Source organism: Pteropus medius, unplaced genomic scaffold, assembly GCF_902729225.1.
Source record: "Pteropus medius unplaced genomic scaffold, Ma_sr-lr_union100, whole genome shotgun sequence".
Taxonomy (NCBI): domain Eukaryota; kingdom Metazoa; phylum Chordata; class Mammalia; order Chiroptera; family Pteropodidae; genus Pteropus; species Pteropus medius.
This window is the reverse complement of record NW_024350319.1, coordinates 7875652-7897699: the sequence shown is the minus strand read 5'-3', so window position 1 is coordinate 7897699 and position 22048 is coordinate 7875652. Positions and strand designations below refer to the sequence as shown.

Below are 22048 nucleotides of genomic sequence, written 5' to 3'. Positions count from 1 at the left end.
ACATAATAGATATTAGTGAAATCATAAACATAAATCTTGACAAATTAGTAAAATGATCTGTTTCTTTGAAAAGATCAGTAAAATTGACAAACCTAGCAAGACAGAAAAAGAAAGAGGAAACCAGTTACCAATATCAGGAACAAAACAAAGGATATCACTACAGACCTACAGACATCAAAATGATAACAGAATAGTACAATAATGCTACATGCATAAACTTGACACTTTACCTGAATGGATCACTTTTACAAAATAATAAACTATCAAAACTCACCCACCATGAAATAGATAATTTAAATAGCCTTATAACTATTAAGGCAATTAAGTTTATAATTTAAAAACTTCTACAAAAGCAATCTTCAGTCCCAGATTGCTTCACTGGAGAATTCTCCCAAACATTTAAAAAAGAATTAACACCAATTCTATACAATTTCTTTTAGAAAATAAGAAGAAACACTTCCCAATTTATTTTTGGAAACTGATATTACATTGATACCAAAGCCAAAGTACAAAAAGAGAAAACTACAGACCAATATCCCTCATGAATATAAGCACAAAAAATCCTTAGCAAAATATTAGAAAATAGAATTAAAAAATATGTAAAAAGAATCATAGCGTGAACAAGTGGGGTCATTCCAGGGATACAAAGCTGTTTCAGTATTTGAAAATCATATCAAATATATATCAACTAGTGGATAAAAAGCATTTGACAAAATTCACCATCCATTCATGATAAAAAAAAAAACCTCAAAAAATAAGTAAAAAAGGTAACTTCCTCCTTATGAAAAATCTCCATGAAACCTACAACTGACATGTTTAATGATGAAAGATTGAATGCTTTCTCTTCAAGACTAGGAACAAAGCAAGGATGCCACTGTCATTTCTCTTGTCAACATAATGCTGGAAAGTCTTGCTAGTGCAATAAGGCAAGAAAAGAAAATGAAAGACATACAGTTGGAAAAAAGAAATAAAGCTCTGTTTGCTGATGAAATAATCACCTATGTTGAAAATCCCAAAGAATATATCCAAAAAATCTCTTAGAACTAAAAAATGAGCTTAGCAAGGCCACAGGATGTCAGGTAAACATACAAAAATCAATCATATTTCCGTATACTAGTAGTGAACATATGGACACCAAAATTAAAATATATTATTTGCAATCACTCAAAAATTAAATACTTAGGTGTAAATCTAACAAAACATGTTCACAACTTGTTGCTGAATACTATAAGACACTGATGAAAAAACCTAAATATCTGAATAAAATGAAAGACATATATGTGAAATAACTCAGCAAAATAAAGGTCTCAGTTCTCCCCAAATGATAGACAGGTTTAATGCAATTTCTATCAGAAACCTGCAAGATATTTTGTAGATATAGATAAAATTATTCTGAACTTTTTATGACAAAGTAAAGAAACTGGAATGGCTAAAATAACAAAAACAATAAGGTATAAAGAATCAATTACTTGATTTTGAGACCTGTAGAGGCTACAGTAATCAAGATTGTGTGGTATTGGTGAGGCATAGACACAAAAATTAATAAAACAGAGCAGAAAACCTAAAATTGGTCCATACAATATGTCTCGCTGAATTTTGAAAAAGTAGTAAAAGTAACAATCAAAAAAAAAAAAACATAGCCTTTTCAATAAATGTTGCTGAAGCAATTGAGCATCCAAACACACACACACACACACACACACACACACACACACACACACACACACACTCACACACACAAACCTCAACCTAAGGAAATCATTGGGATCTAGGATTAGGCAAACAATTCTTAGATTTGACAGCAAAAGCTCAGTCTTTAAAAGAAAAAAATGGTAAAGTGAACTTCAACAATTTTTTTAATTGCTTTGTGAAAGACCCTGATAAGAGAAAAAAAGAGATAATCTATAGAGTTGGAGAAAGTATTTAGAAATGCATATTTCAAATTGGTAATAGTTAATTTGGTGGAAATTTGAGTAGGATTTTTATTCTTGTTTTTTGCCCTTTTCTAAAATTTCTATAATGTTATTATAGTTATAAATTTTATTTTAAATTATTTAATGGTTCTTTTAAAACTTGAGAATTTACTGTAGTGTGTTCCAAAAATGTTTACCTGGCTAGCGTGGGGAGTTTCACATGGATTCTCACCATTTTATGTGACTATTAAAGTGAATAAATTATGGATATAATGTGCTTCTGACAGAATAAAAAGGTCAGAACTATATGGGTGTCTTCTATTTAAAATAAAGTGTGGGATTAGTATGATTTATATTATTCAAAAATGTTTAGAAAATATATGTCAAATTAGGAAATTCTAATGTAAAAAATGACAAATGGAATACAAAAAGACTTTAGAGACCAGATTCATATAGAAGAAATTAAAACATGGGAATAGGAAATAAATAAAAAAATAAATAAGTATAAATGTATTTAAAATGCAGTTAACTGGGAATCTCTTTGTGTAATTATATACAATATGAATAGAATATAGTTTTAGAATTTGTTTTCTAAACTGCTTTTCCTGTTAGATCACAAAATGTTTTCTTCTATATGAGTCATATTATAAAAGTTCTTGTTGTTTTTTTGAGATGCTTCATCATGTTTTATACCACCGTTAGCAATAGTCCCATTTTCATTCCATGGTTACAGTTGCAAGTGGTAGAGTATAAATATTTCATTATTCTACCACCTATTTTGTTGATTGTTCTTTGTCAGACTTTTACAGTAATACTTTAATTTTTTTTTGATTGGAAATATTATGCTCATTGTCTTTTATAGTTAATTTATTGATTTCTTAATTTTACATTAAGTTTGGATAAATTGCTTAGTGAATTGTTTTAGACCACTTTTTTTGAGTATCAAATACTCAAAGGTATCTGTGTTCTTTGTAAACTGTAAAACACTATATCATTTTAAGTATTATGAAATTGTAGCAGATAACATTGGATTTTTGAAATGTTTTAGCTACCATTCTAAGTGTTTTACAAATATTCCTTCACAACAACCAGATGAGGTAGTATCATTGTTTTCTCTGTTTTACAGATGATGAACAGGGGACAGATAGGATACTTGCTAGCAAGTAGTGGAACTGGGATTTAAACCCAGGCCATCATTCCTCTAGTGAAGGAAATGCATTATTTGCCCTTTAGAAAGAGGACATTTCCTTTTGTCCTCAGATATCAAATTGTTATGGCATTTGTACAAGTTTACAGTGATATCTTCATTGGCATTTTATAGGATGATTGTTTTAGGACATCAGAAAGCTTTAGTGCTGTTTAGAGGTTAATCTTTTTGTGGTAGAGACACTAACCCTGTCCATAGGTGATGATTATTCTGTTTATCTCTTTAAAGAGAAGGAATTATTCATGCCTTGGTGGAAAGCAGTCTCTTGCTGTAAACTGTAGTGTGAACTTAATGGCTCTCTGCTGGTGAGAGTTATAGCATCTGACCAGGACTGCTTAAGCTTAGTTATATAAATTCCCTCCTATATTCTTTTCTCTTCTTTTTTTATGCACTCAACCGCCCTGCCCTTGAGCTACTGTAGGAAAAATAACTCCCTTCTAACCTTCTGAGTTCTTTACTAAGACCCATGTAATAAACAGATTAACAAGAGAAAAACAAACAAATTTATTAACAGTTATATCTGATACATACATAGGAGATGCCCAGGGAAAAATGAATGACCGCCCAGGTGGCTTAAGGAAAGGGGAGGGAATATGATTTTTAGGAAAGGTGAATGACTGATCCTTAGAGAAGTAGATGAGAGTTTGTGACAAAATTCATCTGGATTTGGTGTTCTGTCCTAAACTCCTCTCCTAATGTTTTTCTAATTTACTTTCCTTTGATAAGAGTTTGTCATACCTGGTTGATGAAACACCTGGAGAGGGATTTATGACAATTGAATGCCTTTTGGAGGACCTACCGTTAGGCAGATAGGGAAGTTCAGAGAAAAACCTCTCCATGCTTTTGTTGTTTTTCAAGTGTATATCACTCAAAATAATCAATATGTCAAAGGTGCATATTTTGGGGTGGCATGTCTTGAACTCCTACAATCATATTTTGGAGTGGCATGAAGGAGCACTAATTTGCAAGGCTTTGTGATTTTTTTTTTTTTCCTAGCAATACATAGCTGATTGAATGTATAGGCAGAAAAAGTGTATATTTTTAACGTGATGGATTTGGTCATTTTCAGGGTAGGTGTCTTACAAGCAATACAAATTTTAGGCTTTTAATGCATAATTCTTACATTCAAAATACAAGTAAAGTGGCTTTATTTCTAACTGCTCAAATGATCAATAGGCTATAGGGAGCCTGTGATCCAAGTCTAAACAGTTGCTTGAACAGAGATCTTAGAGATAATTTCTTTAAAGGCAATATAGAATGTCTTTCTCCAGGGCAATGTGTTGTTTTCCAATAAAAGTGTCCAACATTCTACATAAGCTGAAACAGGGGTTTGAACTACTGTTAATTATTTCTATGAATTCAACATTGTCAGTTTACTTGATGGAGATCCACAGAATACTTTTAGAGTTTCTTTGGAGACCTACTTAGAACACTACTTCTCAGATGTCAGCATGATTATGGTCAAAATTTTATACCGATGATATCAGATTGGGAGAAGAATCTAGAATGGAGAGAGTTATCATCATGGATCTTGCATTTTGTGTAGAGAATTAAAATTATTTGATGCTACTAATTCTTGATCTTCTGATCTAATAAAATAGATACGAAATGTATTTATTATTTAACTACTGTGCCTTTAGGATACCTGTGAACATTTTAGTAGTCTATACCATTAGATTACCAAGTTTAAAATGTCTTTGGGAAATACTCTCATGAAATATAAATATCAAATATATTTTCTTTATACAGGGATCAACCTATGAGGATGAAATTAATAATATCAAATATGTTATTTCAAAAATTAATGAAATTCTGGCTCATAATTCACCAGTTTTGATTGTTCAAAGGTGGATACGTGGTTTCCTAGTAAGAAAGAGTTTGAGGTATGTTTTACTTTCTTTATTATTTGAATATTAAAGATGATAAGCAAATCAATGATAAAAAGGCAATTCTCCAATAATAAACATTTTGCATTCCCTATCAAGATGGTATCTTATAGACTATTCAAACTAGTTTTAAGGAAGACACTGAAACTCTGTGGTAATATAGTCTTTAACATAATACAAATTTGATACTTTTTTTCTTTTAAATTGACAATATAAATAACTAATCAGTAAAGTTTTTGTTAATCATTCTTTGAGTAATTCTGAGTTTTTTTAATTAAAAACTTAAAAATATCAGTCAAAAACATATTGAATTTCTCTCATGTAATGAGAAGTAATAGAAATATAAGCCATATACTATATAATGGGATACAATAGAAATACAAACCTAGAAACATATATATGAGGATTTCATAATTTGTTTGGATGCGAAGATCATTTTGGTGAAACATCTAGTACAGTATCAATCTACATTATAATTTGCTCTCTCTTTGTTCTTTGTATTCCTTTCCAGCAGCTGACATCGGCTAATAGAGGAAAATTTTTCTTGATACACTCTCTCAACATTGAACTTGGGGATATGAGATAGAACACTCTGTCATTAATTTATTTGTATTAGTCATGCCAAACATCAAACATATGAAAAATATTTTCACATAGCTTGTTTTCAGGTGCTAGAAGATGGAAATGAAATTAGGTCCTGAAATATAGGTAGGATTAAAATAAATCTAGAGCTGGGAAATGGACAACCCCTGAGAAAACCAGTTTAGGAAGTTTCACCGAAATGATAGTCAACATTCTGTGATGAGCAGAAAGAATGTTCTGCATTAACCTGCATGGGCTAAATCATAAATGGCAGTAGCTCTGATAAAAATAGGCAAGAGTGATGGCCAAGGAGCCAAACTGACCATAATACAGTTGCCTGCAACTTCTGTGAAAGAGGTTTGATATACTTTTTAAAGAAAGGTCAAAGCATGAGAGAAAATGGGCTCACAAGTGGGGACAAGTAAAATTATTTAGAATAAAAGAAGTGGAAAAGATAAGGTAGTTGCTGACAAGTACATATTTATTTAAAATATGGTTTCTGACTCATGTTTCTTTAAATTTGGTGTGCATTTTATATGAAATGAACTTCTAGTTAAAGGGACTTGTCTTTAGTTTATTCCCCTAGGATTGAGTTTTTCTCTCTTAGAATCAAGATATTCATTTACCATGAGATAAAAACCTTGTGCATGTAAACAGTCTCTGAAAATTCAGCATGCATGAACAGAATTTGAACGAGCTTTATAGGGAGAGATGTCAATAATAATAACATACAGAGTGGTTCAAGACAGACCGATTTGAATTCTTTTTCTCTTTAAAATGCTGTTCTTTTAGGCAGGAACTACTCTGAACCTGAGTTTCCTCATATGTTAGATGGTAGAAAGCAGGGGCTAATAGCAGTACTTATTTCACTGTTCGCTTGTGGGAATTGAGATCGTGAATATAAACACTTAACACCTGGCATATGTGGATATTACATTCTTAGTAGCTAATGTTTTTTAAACATCATCTTTGTTGTTGTTATGTCTTATGCTCTCTGCATTATTTGACTGGGGTGGGTGCGGGGGGCGGTGTTCCTTGGATTTCTTGTTCCCTGTCAGTTACGTTTACCATAACATGCAAAGAGTAATCTTTTCAAAATATAAATCTAATTATATTCACCAACTTAAAACCCTAGAGTTGCTTACAATTTGCTTAGGATAAATGACTGGGATATTTACACATGGATGTTCCAGCATCATTTGTTGAAGACTATTTGCTCTATTGTGTTGCCTTTGCAATTTTGTCAAAAATCGATTGACTATATTTATGTTTATTTCCTGAGTTCTCTATTTTATTCCATTGATCTATTTATTTGTTCTTTTGCTTATTTGTTCTTTTGCACATACTATCTTGATGACTGTTGCTTTAGAGTAATCTTGAAGTTAGGTAGTGTTAGTTTTCCAACTTTGTTCTCCTTCAGTATTGTGGTGGGGATTCTTTTTCTTTCTCATTTTTTTTTGTCTCAATAGAAACTTTAGACTCAGCTTGTTGACATCTACAAAATAACTTGGTGGGATTTTGATTGGATCACATGGAATCTATAGATAAGTTGGGAGGAACTGACATCTCATCAATATTGAATCTTCCTGTTCATGAACATGGAATCTCTGTTGTTTATTTAGTTCTTTGATTTCATTCATCAGTTTCATCTGTAGTTTTCTTTAAATAGATCATATATATATATATATATATATATATATATATAGTTAAATTTGTTCCTAAATATTTCATTTTGTGGAGTGCTGATGTAAATGATATTGATCACATGAACGAGTTAAAAATAGTCTTCTATATTACACAACTTTGTATTAATATACAATACAAGGTTGTATATTAACCTTGTATCTTGCAACCATGCTATAATTGCTTATTAGTGCCAAGAGTTTTTGTCAGTTCTTTTGGATTTTCAGTGTAAACAGTCTACATAGACAAAGGCAATTTGTTCTTTCTCCCCAACCCATATACTTTAAATTTTTTTCTTTTCTTGCAGCATTAGCTAAAACTTCCAGTACAATGGTGAAAGAAAGTGGTGAGAGTGGGCTTTCTAGCCTTCAACCTCATCTTAGTTGGAAAGCTTCTAGTTTTTCACCATTAAGTATGATGTTAGCTGTAGATTTTTTGGTAGTTATCCTTTATAGAGTTGAGAAAGTTCTCTATTCCTAGGGTTCTGAGAGTTCTTATTATGAATAGGTGTTGGATTTTTTCAAATGTTTTTTTCTGAGTCTATTGATATGATCATGTAATATATTTTTTCTTTTTTAGCCTATCAATGTGGTGGAATACATTTATTGATTTTTGAATGCTTAACCTGTCTTGAATACCAGGGATAAATCCCTTTTGGTAGTGGTGGTGTATGATTCTTTTTATATATATATATGATATATATATATATTATATATATATATATCATATATATATATCATATATATATAATATATATATATATTATATATATATATATATTCTTTTTACTAATATTTTGTTCAGAATTTGTGTATCTATGTCCTGTGGTCTATAGTTTTCTTTTCTTGTAATGTCTTTGGTTGTCATATTAGTGTAGCTGGCATCATAGAATGAGTTAGAAAGTATTCCTTCTGCTCTTATTCTCTGAAAGACATTGTAGAGAATTCATATAATTTGTTCTTTAAATTTTAGAATTCACCAGCGAGGTCTTCTGGGCCAGGTGCTTTATATTTTGGAAGGTTATTGATTCAATTTGTTTAATAAATATAGACCTATTCAGATTGTCTATTTCTAATTTTGTAAGTTGTAGTAGATTGTGTCTTTTGAGGAATTTGTCCATTTCATCTAGTTTATCAAACTTGTGGTTATAGAGTTGTTCCTACTCTTACTTCATTATCTTTTTACTATTAATATGATTGGTAGTGTTGTTTCTTCTTTCATTTTTGATATTAATAATTTGTGTTCTCTTTTTTAGTTAGTTAACCTGGCTAGTGACTTATCAACTTTATTGATCTTAAAGAACTAGCTTTTGGTTTTATGGATTTTCTCTATTGATTTCCTGTTTTCAATTTTATTGGTTTCTGCTCTAATTTTTATTATTGCTTTTCTTCTCCTTACTGTGTAGTAATTTGCTCTTCTTTTTTTCCCCGATTTTCTGAAGTGGAGGCTGAGATTATTGCTTTTAGATCTTCTTTTGTAATATATTCATTCAGAGTTATAAATTTCCCTCTAAGCACTGCTTTTGCTGCATCCCACAAATTTTGAAAAGTTGTGTTTTTATTTGTAATTAATTCAAGATATTTTTAAATTTCTCCTGAAATTTCTTCTTCAACCCATACATTACTTAAAAGTGTGTTGTTTAATCTCCATGTATTTTGAGATCACCAGCTATGTTTCTTTTATTGATGTCTAGTTTCATTCTATTGTGTTCTAAACAACATTGTAATTTCTACTCTTTTAAGTTTGGTAAGGTTTGTTTTATGACCCAGAATGTGGTAGGCTTTGGTGAATGTTTCATGTGAGCCTAAGGTGAATGCATATTATACTATTTTTGGATGAAGTTGTCCACAGATGTAAATTATATCCAGTTGACTGATGGTACTGTGTTGTTCAACTATATCCTTACTGATTGTCTGACTGTTGGATCTGTCTATTTTTGATAGAGGGGTGTTTAAGTCTCCAACCATGGTAGTGAGCTCATCTGTTTCCCTTTGCAATTCTATTAGTTTTTGCCTTAGTTACTTTCATGCTCTGTCATTAGGCACTTACACTTTAAGGGCTGTTAAATCTTGTTGGAAAATTGACCTCTTAATTATTATGTAATACCCCTTTTTATCCCTGATAACATTCCTTGTTTTGATGTCATCTGTATTTCAAATGAATATAGCAACTCCTGCTTTCTTCTGATTAATGTAAATATGGTATAAATTTCTCAATCACTCTACTTTTAATATCTTTACATTTTAAATGAATTTCTTAAAGATAGCATACAGTGGCACCTTTTTTTTTTAAAAACCACTCTAATAATCTCTGTCTTTAAATTCCTGCATTTAGACAATTGGCATTTATAGTGGTTATTTATGTAACTGGTTAATATCTGCCATATTACAGTTTTCTATTTGTTGTCACTGTTCTTTTTCTTATTTTGTCTTCCATCTTTTTCTGTCTTTTCTGGTACCTTATAATAACAAAACAGTCTTGATTTGTCTCTCCTGTCCCTTGTATCATTGCTTTCATTCATCTGACTTAAATATAAGCATACATTAGCTTATGTATAAAAATAATGTATATGGAATTGAATATATTGGTGGTATTATTTTGAACAAACTATTACCCATTAGAGTTTGTAAGAATGTTTTAACTTCACTTATTCCTTCTTTTATACTCTTCCTTACCTATTGTAAGTCCACAATAATGGCCTATATTATTTTCCTTCTCTCTAAATAACTTCTTTAACTTTAACATTTCTTGCAAGGCGGTAGTGGCAACAAATTCCCTCAGTTTCTGTTTGAGAACATCTTTATTTCTCCTTTACTTTGAAAGATAATTTCATAGAGAATTGAATTCTAGATTGGTGTTTTTTTCTCTCTCAACACTTTAAACATTTTACCCCATTTTCTTCTTGCTTGCATGATTTCTGGGAAGAAGTCATGTATAACTCTTATTCCTCTATAGATAAGATTATTTTCCCTTCCGGCTTCTTTCAAGATTTTTTTTCCTTACTACTGATTTGCTATAGTTTGAAAATGATATTCCTCTAAGTAGTTTTTGTCATTATTTTTCTGCTTTGTGGTCTCCGAGCTTCCTGGACCTGTGGTTTGGTGTCTAACATTAATTTGGGAAAATTTTCCACCATTGTTGTTTCAAATATTTTTTCTTTTCCTTTACCTCTTTTTTCTTCTTGTATTCCTATCACACATATGTTATACCTTTATAGACCTACATTTCTTGGAATTATGCTCTGCCTTCTTCAGTCTTTGTTCTTTTTGCTTTTTTGTTTTTGAGGATCCTGTTGATATGTACTCTAGCTCAGAGATTCTTCTTTCATCCATGCCCGGTTTACTACTAGGCCCATCATAAACGTTCTTCATTTCTGTTACAGTGTTTTTGATCTCTAGCATTTTTTTTATTCTTTCTTAGAATTTCCATCTTTCTGCTTACATTGCCCATTCTACTCTTGTATGCTGTGTACTTTATCCATTAGAGCTCTTAGCACATTATTTATAGTTATTTTAAAGTTCTGGTCTGATAATACCAACATTCTTGCCACTTGTTTCTGATGATTGGTTGATCTCTTCAGGTTGTTTTTTTAACTTTTGGTATGCCTTATAATTTTTTCTTGATAGCTGGGCATGATATACTAGGTATAAGGAACTGCTATAAATAGGTCTTAGTAATGTGGTGTTGAGGTGTGGGGAAGGGATAGCTTTCTATAGTCCTATGATTAAATCTCAGTCTTTTAGTGAGTTTATGTCTATGAACAATGAACTTCACAAGAGTTTCTGGTTTTTTTTTTCTTCTCCCTCTTAGGCGTAAGTGGATTGCAAGAGTGGGCTGGAGTTTAGTATTTCAATTCTCCCATGTGGAAGGCTAGGGCCAGCTGGAGTTGGGTTTTCCCTTTCCCCAAGGCTTTGATAATACCCCAGGAGGTTAGTATCAATTTAACTAATTTCACCTGAGGGTAAACCTTATTAAGAACCGAGTGCTCAGATGTCTTTTGAAATGGTTGCTTTCTCCCTCTCGCTTCTGGAAGCACTGGAGATTTTTCTCTGATATTTATTGTGGGAACTTGGTCAAGCTCCTGGAGGTAAATCTTACAATATTGTGACAGTCTTCTATGACTTGGTTTTCTTGGAGTTTTTAACTCTCAGTGTTGTGTACAGTGAGTCTCCAGCAATTTGTCAATGATAGTTCAGATTTTACTTACCTTAGCACTAGTTTCAGCAGTAATTTTCTCTATTGGGCCTTTACTCAGGTAAGCCATGATGACTTTTATTTGCCTATTTGTCTTTCGAATCTAAGGGGCAACAATTTGTCCTTTGTTCTCCCTTCTCAGGGATTGCAGAGTTCTTATTTTTTCAGTCTGTTTAGCTTTTTAGTTGTCTGGCCAGAATGGCAGTTTCTAAGCTCCTTATATGCAGAACTAAATTTAAGTTTATTTTGAAATAATAGGTTATAGTGTTCACCTTTTTGGTAGGCCTCACTGTCGGGCTGGCCTTTATTGTCTATATAGTATGTTATTTTGCTTCTTACTCTCTTTTTGCTTTATAATAATATTGTATGAGATTAGGTTATATCTCCTGCTTTATGAAAAGTTAGTTTTTCTGAACTTTAAAAAGAAGCTTTCTTCAGGTTTTTAAGTTCTTTCTTCCGTTTTTGTTTGTTTTGTGTGTGTTTGAGTGTGTGTACAGTTTCTGAAAATAACATGGCTTACTTTCTGAGTTCTCTAACTCTAGTCCCCAGAACCCCCTTTTTAAAGTGGATTTTTTTTCCCCTCTATTTTTCTCCATTGTCTCTCTGCTGCTCAATTTTGATTTTTATCTTCAGGAGTTGTTCCCCCCACTCCCTCCTCAGTTTTGGTCTTTGACCTAGAGGGGAAAATTGGATAGTTTCAGAGGTTCCTAGGCCCAGAATACTTCAGACCCTTCAGCTCTTATGAGGGACTCCTTGTATTCCACTCTATTAGAATATGCAAAACCCCTCTAGGATTTAAGTTCCGCCTCTAAATTATCTCTCCAAGGTTTTCAGGGAGTGACTTTAACATTGTTTGTTTTATTCCTATTTGTCAGATGCCTCATTGCTTTTATGTGTTTCCTTCTGCATAATTGCTGATACTAAATTTTATTGGGTGTTACTGTTTTTTCTCCATCCCTTTATATTTTTGATTTCTGGGGGATGTCTTGTCATATAATATTGTTATACATAATTAAACATTTTTGCTATCTAGTTGTTATATATGGTTTCTTATGGGAAACTGGGTAGATTAAAAAACTATGTCACTGCCATAACTATTATCTCAAGGTACCCTCAAAACAAGGTTTATAAGCATCATTTACCAACTATTCTAACAAACCAAATTTCTTTGACTTCTATATTTTAGGTAATATATACGAGCTGATTTTATTTCTTAAAAATATACGGGGGTTGGTGCAGAAATGAAATACCATACAATCACACCCTGAAATAAATGGTTAGAGGAACTTGGATATTTAAGTATCAAGAGTTATTTAAGGGTAATTCAAAATAGTTGAACAGTATATGATATAGCATATGAAAATAATATATATTATATACATGTTAGTATAGTGTATATGTATACCATATACAAATAGTATGTGAAATAGATAAAAGGATCAAGTATAGGGATGGAAGTTTCAGAAAGACTGATTTCAGCTTATTTTCCAAGAAAAATCTCTATACGATTCAATCGTATAATTATAATTTTTTTGACATGCTATATTAGAGTAAGAGCTGTCTGAATACCAAGGCTGTAATAAATTTAGAAGAGGTCAGTTTATTATATATAACATCTAAAATACTTAGACTATGTTTCCCAGTAAATATTATTCAAATATATGTAAAATAGAAAAATAATATGTGATTCCGTTTAGACCAGGATCAAGATAGGAGGCCCCATAAGCATCACTATTACAATTTCTTGAAAGTTTTATCTAATAATATTTTTTAAAAAGAAGACATATTTGCATATTTTAGTGATAATTGGATTCAGTCCTATGTAATGAGGCCTCCCAAAACAGTGGCCTAAACTAGGTATAAGTTGTTAAATTTTCTCATATTAAAGAGTCTGTAGTTGAATTCCAAGCCTGTGACTCTGCTGGAAATCACTCTATCTTTATGTCTTGTGTGTTCCATCTCAAGATCACTTGTGGTCCAAAGTGGCTGCCAAAGTTCCAATCATTATGTCTGGTTGCATGCCGGAAGGCTCGGGCAGTACTGAATGGCAGAAAGAGCACATTTATCCACTAAAACATCCACTTTAATCAAATTGAGAACAATGTATTTCATCTTACATTTCCTTGGCTAGAATTTAGTAATATGGGCCACTGGCAGCAAATGATGCCAGTCACCTGTATGAAATTTGGCTTCTGTTACTAAAGCTAAAAGGGGGAGTTTGTATTGGATGCTATCTAGTAGTTTCTGCCATAGCATATTTGAAAACAAAAGACAAAATTATAATTATCATGTAATAGCTCTAAATGAAAATATAAAAAAAGAACGGCTGGCATATAAGTAATCTAAGCACCTGGTCATGAAGATAAATCATACAATGACACCACAAAATAAATGGTTAGGAGAACTTGGATATTTAAGTAAAAGGAAAGGAATAGGAAAAATAGTATCAGAAATTGATGAAATAGAAAACAAGTACACAATGAACATGAGAAAATGTACAAAAGGTTGAAAAAGCAAAGAATTGTTTTTTTTTCAAAGAATAATTGTTAAACTCGAGCAAGACCAACAACATAGCAAAGAGAGAGGAAAAAATAAAAATTGTCATGATAAAGAATGAAAAATGGGACATTACTGCAGATCTACAGATATTAAGATAATACAATGAGCAACTTTATGCCAGATAATTTGACATTTTGTGTGAATTGGACAAATTCCTTGAAGAAACACAATTTTTAATCTGACACAAAAAAATAAAAATGCTGAGTAGTCTTATATACATTAAAGAAATTGAATCCATTACTAAAGTCCTTCCCACAAAGAGATTTCAGGTCTAGACGACTTTCCTGGTGAATTATTCTGTACATTTAAGGAATATATAGCACCATGTTACATAAATTTTCAGAGTAAGAGTGTGCTTTCTATATTGTTTTGAGAGGTCAGCATAACATTAATACCAAAATCTGACAAGGACATTACAAGAAAATTACAGGCCAGTCTCATGAACACACATGTAAAAATCTTAAAGTATTAGAAAATCAAATCTAGTGATATATAAACAAGATAATACCCTGTAGCCACTATAGGTTTTATCTAGGACTACAAGATTAGTTTATCATTAGAAAATCAATCACATTAACAGCTTGTGAGGTGGGAGTATATACCTCAGTCTTTCTTCACTTTGTCCAGTATCAGAGAAACTAAAATATGTGCATATTTTGAAGGAATGTGTCCTCATTTTGCAAGATTGGATCTCATTTCATCTTATATCATTTGTGTTAGAATTCCCTGGTGTTACTCCCATGATTATGTTTTGTTACGTAGCAAAAGATATTTTGAAGATACTATTAAGGTTCCTTACTAATCAATTGACCTTAAGATAGATTATCTCAGTGGGTTTACCCTAATCAAATAAGCACTTTAAAAACAGAGTTTTCCCTGGCTGGTAGGGGAACAAGATATGAGAGTTTATGGTAGGAGTATATTCATTTTTTTTTTTATGGTGACATTGATTAACGAGATCCAATAAGTTTCAGGTGTTCAGTAAATCATATATATATATATCGCATTGTATGTTCGCTACCCATAGTTAGACTTCTTTCTGTCACCACATATTTGACCCCTTTTACCCCATCTACCTTTTCCCTCCCCACTTCTTTCTGGTAACCCCTAGTCTGCTGTTCATGTCCATGAGTCTCTATTTGTTTGTCATGTTTGTTTGTTGCCTTTAGGTTTATATCCTACGTATAAATGAAATGTGGTTTTCAACTTTTTCTGCCTGGCTTATTTTGCTTAGCATGATTATCTCAAGGTCCATCCATGTTGTCACAAATGGCAGTATTTCATCTCTTCTTATGGCTGAGTAATATTCTGTTGTATATCTGTACCACAGCTTCTTTATCCAGTCTGTCGTAGGACACTTCGGTTGCTTCGATGTCCTGGCCACCGTGAATAATGCTGAAGGATTCTTTTGCAGGTGGCTTTCCAATATTCTCAGCACCATTTATTGAAGAGATTTTCCTTTCTACACTGTAAATTTTTGGCTCCTATGTTGAAAATTATTTGCCCACATAAACATGGGTTTATTCCTGGACTCTCGATTCTGTTCTACTGGTCTATGTGTCTGTTTTTCTGCTAGTACCATGCTGTTTTGATTATTGTCGCTTTATAGTATAATTTGAAGTCAGGCAGAGTGATGCCACCAGCCTTGTTCTTTTTTCTCAGGATGACTTTGGTAATTCAGGGTCTTTTGTGGTTCCATACAAATCTGATGATTTTTTGTTCTATTTCTTTGAAAAATGCTGATGGGATTTTGATGGGGATAGCATTAAATCTATCTGTGTAATGCTTTAGGTAATAAGGTTATTTTAACTATGTTGATTCTTCCAGTACAAGAACACGAGTATATTTCTATTTCTTTGAATCTTCTTCAATTTCTTTTAATAGGGTCTTATAGTTTTCATTATGTAGGTCTTTCACATATTTTGTTAAATTTTTTCCCAGATATTTTATTCTTTTTGTTGCAGTTGTAAAAGGAATTTTCTAAGAAGTTGTACATTTCTTCGCGGTTATTGAATTTGGTGTTGTATACTTTTTCCATAGTATTCTTGTGTAATTCTTTGTATTTCTGTGGTTTTCATTGTAATTTCTCCTCTTTCATCCCTGATTTTGTTGTGTCCATTCTCTTCTTTCTTTAGTCCATTCTGATTTTATTGAGTCTAGCCAGGGGTTTGTCAATTTTATTAACCTTCTTAATGAACCAGCTCTTTGTTGCATTTATTTTCCTTTTTTTTTTTTTTTGTTCTCAATTTCATTTAATTCTGCTCTAATTTTGATTACTTCCTTCCTTCTGCTATTAGGCTTCATTTGTTTTCTAGTTTTTTAAGATGCAGTGTTAGGTTGCTTATTTGGGCTCGTTCTTGTTTTTTGAGATCAGCCTATAATGATATGAATTTTCTTCTTATTACTGTTTTTGCCATGTTCCGAAAGTTTTGATGTGTTGTACTATCATTGTCATTCATTGCTATGTATCTCTTGATCTTTCTTTTTATTTTTTCAATGACCCAGTCATTCTTCAGTAGTATATTGATTAATCTCCATGAATTTGTGGTTCTTCTCACTTCTTTTTACAGTTGATTGAAAGCATTATGATCAGAGAATATAACGTTTGATATGATTTCAGTCCTCCTATATTTGTCAAGGCCAGTTTTGTGTCCCAGTATGTGGTCAGTCCTTGAGAATGTTCCATGTGCACTGGAGAAGAATGCATAAGCAACTGTTTGGGGATGAAAGACTCTATAAATGTTTATTGTGTCCAGTTGGTCTAATGTGTCATTTAAGGCTTTTTTTTCTGTATTGATTTTCTGTTTGGATAATCTACCCAAATCCAACAGTGTGGTATTTAGGCCCCCTACTATGATAGTGTTTGGTCTGTTTCTCTCTTTAGTTCTGTTAGTATCGCTTTATATATTTTTGGGGCTCCCTGGTTAGGAATATAGATATTAATAAGTATTATGCCTTCTTTGTGTATGATTCCCTTTATCATTATGAAGTGTCCCTCAGTATTTTTCTTTACCTTTTTTGTTTTGAAGACTATTTTGTCTGATGTTAGTACCACTAGTCCTGAATGCCATTTGCTTGAAATATAATTTCCCACCCTTTCACATTTTGCAGATGTTATTAAAGTTCCTTACTAATCAGTTGGTCTTAAGATAGATTATCTAAGTGGATCTCTCCTAATCAAATGAGCACTTTAAAAACAGTCTTCTCTGGCTAGTGGTAGAACAGGATATGAGAGATAGTTTATGGTGGGAGTGTATTCTAATGAAAACGAAGAATTTTGTTAAAATACCACGAAATTTCCAGTTACCTTCTCTGCCAAAGGGTAATAAGGTTTTTATCTTCCAGTCAGGAGATTAGGTTCTTTCTGGAGAAATTGCCCTCTCAAGAGAAAAGCCTGACAGTTGGGGATCTCCCAATGAAACAGCAGTCAGATCATGCTACATAAAAGCTTAGTTGATAATCATCATTCAGATACATAGAACTATGTAGTGCTTTATTTTAGACAAGAAAGGACATTCACGGATTACTAGATATTGATTAATGCCTTTAAAATTATAGACTAAAACAAATAAAATAAAGGAGTAAAGATTAAAGACACAGTTTTAGGGCTTCTTTTTGTTCCTTCCATATACTTAAATATACTTTCATTGGGCCTGTAATTTTAGGCTGGTAGATATTTTCTATTAGTTTATCGAATATACTTTTCACTGTTTTTTGGCTTCCATTTTTGCTGTTAAAAAGTAAAATATCAGGCTAAGTGTTCCTTTATAGGTTATCTTTCTTTTCTCTCTTATTACTTTTAAATCTAAGGTTTTTCTGTTTGTTTTCTGGAGATCTTTAACAATTTTAAGAATCAATTTCTTTTTATTACCCAACTTGAGATTTGCTGGACTTCGGGCATCTAGGGATTGGTTTCTCCTTTATCAATTCTGGATAATTTCCAATCATTACCCTATTAATAATCTCTCTAAAACATTTTTACTATTTTACCCATTTTTCTCATGGTGGAAAATTACCTCTCTGCTTTGGTGGTCTCTAACTATATTAACAAGTAGACTATAGCAGAGGTCATGCTCACAGACCAATGTGTCTATATTTGGTAACACCTTTGGCTTGGGGTTTCTTTCTATTTATTCCAAGCTCTTATTGAAGAGGATAATCAGGCCTCTATTGAGTTTTGGTCTGGATTTATTTTCTAATCTCTTGCTTTGTTTCTTCTGTATAAGTTTTTAGTAGTTCTCTTGAATTGGGGACTCTTAAATATTGCTTTTATTTTAAAGATCATTTATGAAGCAAGATATTATTTCTCTTATTTCCCTTACTTAGATTTTTTTTTTTAATTGCATCATGTTCTCCTCACCAGCTGTAGTGGCGAGATGCTACAATAGCCGCGAGTAAACTACTAGGCAGGCTGTTTCAAAGATCACAGAAAAGAAAGCCTCACAGACCAAATTAAGATGCTTGAATCACAGTTTATTTAATCTTAAAACCTACAGGAAGAAACAAAGGAGAAAGATAGAGTATTTGTGAGTACAAGTGGGGTGAACTGAGTACACTCTCTGAATTCTGTGTTATGCAATATGCATATGTCTTGTCTTTCTCTCTGTTGCATCAGGCCTCCCTACTGATTGTTGGTTTATAAGGAGCAGAGTTGAGGATGAGTGGGGGGCTTCAACAGCCAATATGACTGGAGCCAGTACACTCTTGATTTACTGGAGAGATGCAGGAGCAAGTGTACCTCACCATAGCTGTAAATTAACTGACAACCTGCTAAGCAGTTATGAATTTTACTTGCATGTTTTGAGCAGAGCATGCACGGGGTCATATTAGGTTACCAATGGGTGATTGATTTGGTGGGAGGCACAACCATTCATCTAGTTGTGGTGTGATCAATCAATGCTTTATGGATTTTTAAAATACGTTATTTGGTCCTTTCGTACCTTTCTATCTATAAGTAATACTCTTATTGTTCATATTACTGTTCTGCATACATCTGTGTTTATCTATTCTATGTAATGGGTTTTTGAGGTTACCAATTTACCACCCATACTTAACACATCCTATAAATTTTGCTAATGTCTCACACTTGCATATTCAGTATCTATACTTGACATCTTATGAGCTTTGCCTATTGTTCCATTTGTTTGTTTCTCTCTTCCTTTAAAGCATGATCAAATACTCTCAGATAACATAGCAAATACAAATTGCAATGTCTCTTAACCTTTCTATCATAATTATTTCTATTCTGTATCCTATAAAGAATATCTTTATTTTTTTAGATTAAATGTAATAATTCTCTCCTCAGTGATCTCTAATCTGCTATTTAATCTAGCCATTCAACTTTGAATTTTAATTATTACATTTTTTGAATTTATAGAAGTATTACTTGATCTTTTCAATTTATTTGTTTTCTTAAAAACTTTTTTCTCATATTTTTAATATCTATTTTATTTTTAAAGCATACTAACCATACTTATTTCATTCAGTAACTCATAATTCCAATAGTTACTATCCTTAGAGGTTTGATTTTGCTGTCTGCTTTTACTGTAGTTTTCATTTACTGTATGTCATTTCCTTGTGTATTCTGTGAAAATTCGTGCATTTTAAGGTAAACTCATATTTCTTGGAACTTTTTCTAAATTCTTTGACACTTATTAAGATTGGTTTCCCCATAGAAGGTGTTTTGTTCACTTTTAAAATTTATAATGATCGTCTCCATTTTTTTCTGATCACTCAGGTAGTCTGAATTTGGGATGAAAACCTATGTGATGATCAGATTGCCCTTAAAATATTTAAGGACAATTTTCTTCTCTTTCATTTAGGACAAAGTAGATCCAATATGACAATTTCCTTCTGCCAATTTGCAGAGTGAGGAGGAGGATAATGATATAGGTGGTTATTATAATTCACTTTTACACTGGAGATTCATTCCATTGGTTCCTAGATTTTTGTGAAGATTTCTCATAATCCTCATCCTGATCAGACACTAAACTCTCTACTTGTATACACAAGGCTATCAATAATAACAAAGGTCAGGATAATCTGGGTGAGGTAAATATCCTGAGGTTGAAAGCTGATTTCAGAGCTCCTGCTTATTTTTTTGAACTGCTGCTTTAATTTGGGTTTAGATTATATATTTTCCCTTCATCTGTCAATGAATTATCTTTTATTCATAAGTTTTCCATGTTTTTAGCAAGAAGATTGGTCAGGGTATTTAGTCAGTCATACTTTAGGAAGTTAAATTTTACCTTGGAATTTCACGAATTGGGAAATGATTAATGAAATTGATCTGGTTGTTGGCATTAAATATATATATATGTTTATGAGAAAGATAATTGCCACTTTTTTTTTTTACCTCTTTACACTATAGTTAAAACAAAGTTTCTTGTCAAACATCCATTGTCATATATTCTGTAATCTTAAATTCTACTTAAATGTTTCTTAATATAAAATCACATAAATAAGAAATTATTGATAAATATAGCAGTGTTAACCACCTGTTATGAAATACTTTATAGTTGACAAGATTTGAGACATAAAAAATTAAATAAGTAAAATCAATGATCCTATGTACCATTAGCATTTTGCTTGCCTTCTCTACATTGAATGTTTCTTATTATGTACAATGTGATTTGGGCAGATTGACCACACACTTCATGCCCAGTTGAGTCATTCTGATATAAGGTAGTGTGTTTTATTCGGATTATTTTGATTATCTTAGTAAAATAAGTGGAAGAAATGAAAGAATATTAAAGCAAACTAGTATAAACAATAAAAGGAATATAGTGGTTTACATGACTAAAATTTCCTAAAGAAATTAATTTGAACCCTGAATCTTATCCTACCTTTCGACTTACCTGTTTGATATTTAAGCCAGTTAGAGCTTATTGTCGTCGTGTTTAAAAAGAAATGGCTACTGTAAGGAATATACTTCAAAATATGAGATTGACTAAACTGAGCTAGAGAAGAGAATGTGACAAGGACTCTTGGGCTGGGAAATTGGTCATCATTTTTATGTCATTAAGAAATGGTTAAATTGTTTTATTTATGTTATACATTGACTTTTGCCTACAGAAGATATGAAGTTAGGGAGATAGTAGGAAACATGCTAGATGCTAGAATATTTTAATTACTTCTTATGGTCCACAATAGATTATTTTAGGAAAGACACATAATTAGCTTAAGTGGGTATAAATGAAAGCAGTGAGGGAAGAAAACACGACTTCTTCTAAGAAGGGTCCTTTTGGCTCTATAATTCAATTTGATGAAGTGTTTGTTAATTTGGGAGTCTGTATAATAGGAAAGATGATTGATTTATCCCATGCTAATATTAGTACCTAGAAAAACAGGAAGGTAAGATACTAGAAGAAATTAGTACCTCCTATTAATAAGCATTCTCTGCCTGACTTAGGGATAATAAACCTCAGGAAGTTATAGCTTTTGATTCAGTGATAGGGCCATATAGAAATATCAAGGCACCCCAGGTAGAGTCCAGATGAAGATACAAATCTCTGGGAGGGCAGAGCATAATGTCTTTATGCTGGGAGGTTTTTCTACATTCAAAAGATTTGTTTTAGGGAATGTACAACAAAAATGTCAATTGCTTACTAAGTGTTTAGGGGACTTGAGTAGCCTGATAAATCTACGGCTTCTCTAAGAATTTTGATTTTCTTTAGCACTTTGGAACATCCAGCATTCCAGATTCTCAGGATATGGTCTTCTGCTACTGTAACATATCCCAGACAGACATCTTTACAATTGGTCATCTCAGGTAGAGGCAGTATACAAGGGAGCACTTCCAAAAGAAACCTCAGTTTAATGCTGATTCCCTGACCAGGGAACTCACTTTTCTGCCCAGAAAGAAAGTCCTACCTTTTCTAGTTTGGCAGGATATGATATGTGTTATGGTATAGTGACCACTTTGTATTTAGTCCTCTGTAGTCATTTCATTTTTTATCTATATTTACAGATTGAGTAGGTAGGTGGGGATGGGTAATTCATTATTTATCCAGAATTCTTAGACC

General features: G+C 32.2%; 1 protein-coding gene across 1 annotated transcript in view; it reads left to right on the top strand.

Moving 5' to 3' along the window:
• The window catches only part of LRRIQ3 (leucine rich repeats and IQ motif containing 3), a 164740-nt gene that overhangs the window by 22809 nt on the left and 119883 nt on the right, over positions 1–22048 (top strand). The window contains exon 4 of the mRNA XM_039838596.1: positions 4870–5003. Coding sequence (XP_039694530.1) covers positions 4870–5003 — 134 coding nt within the window. The remainder of the gene's footprint in view (positions 1–4869; positions 5004–22048) is intronic.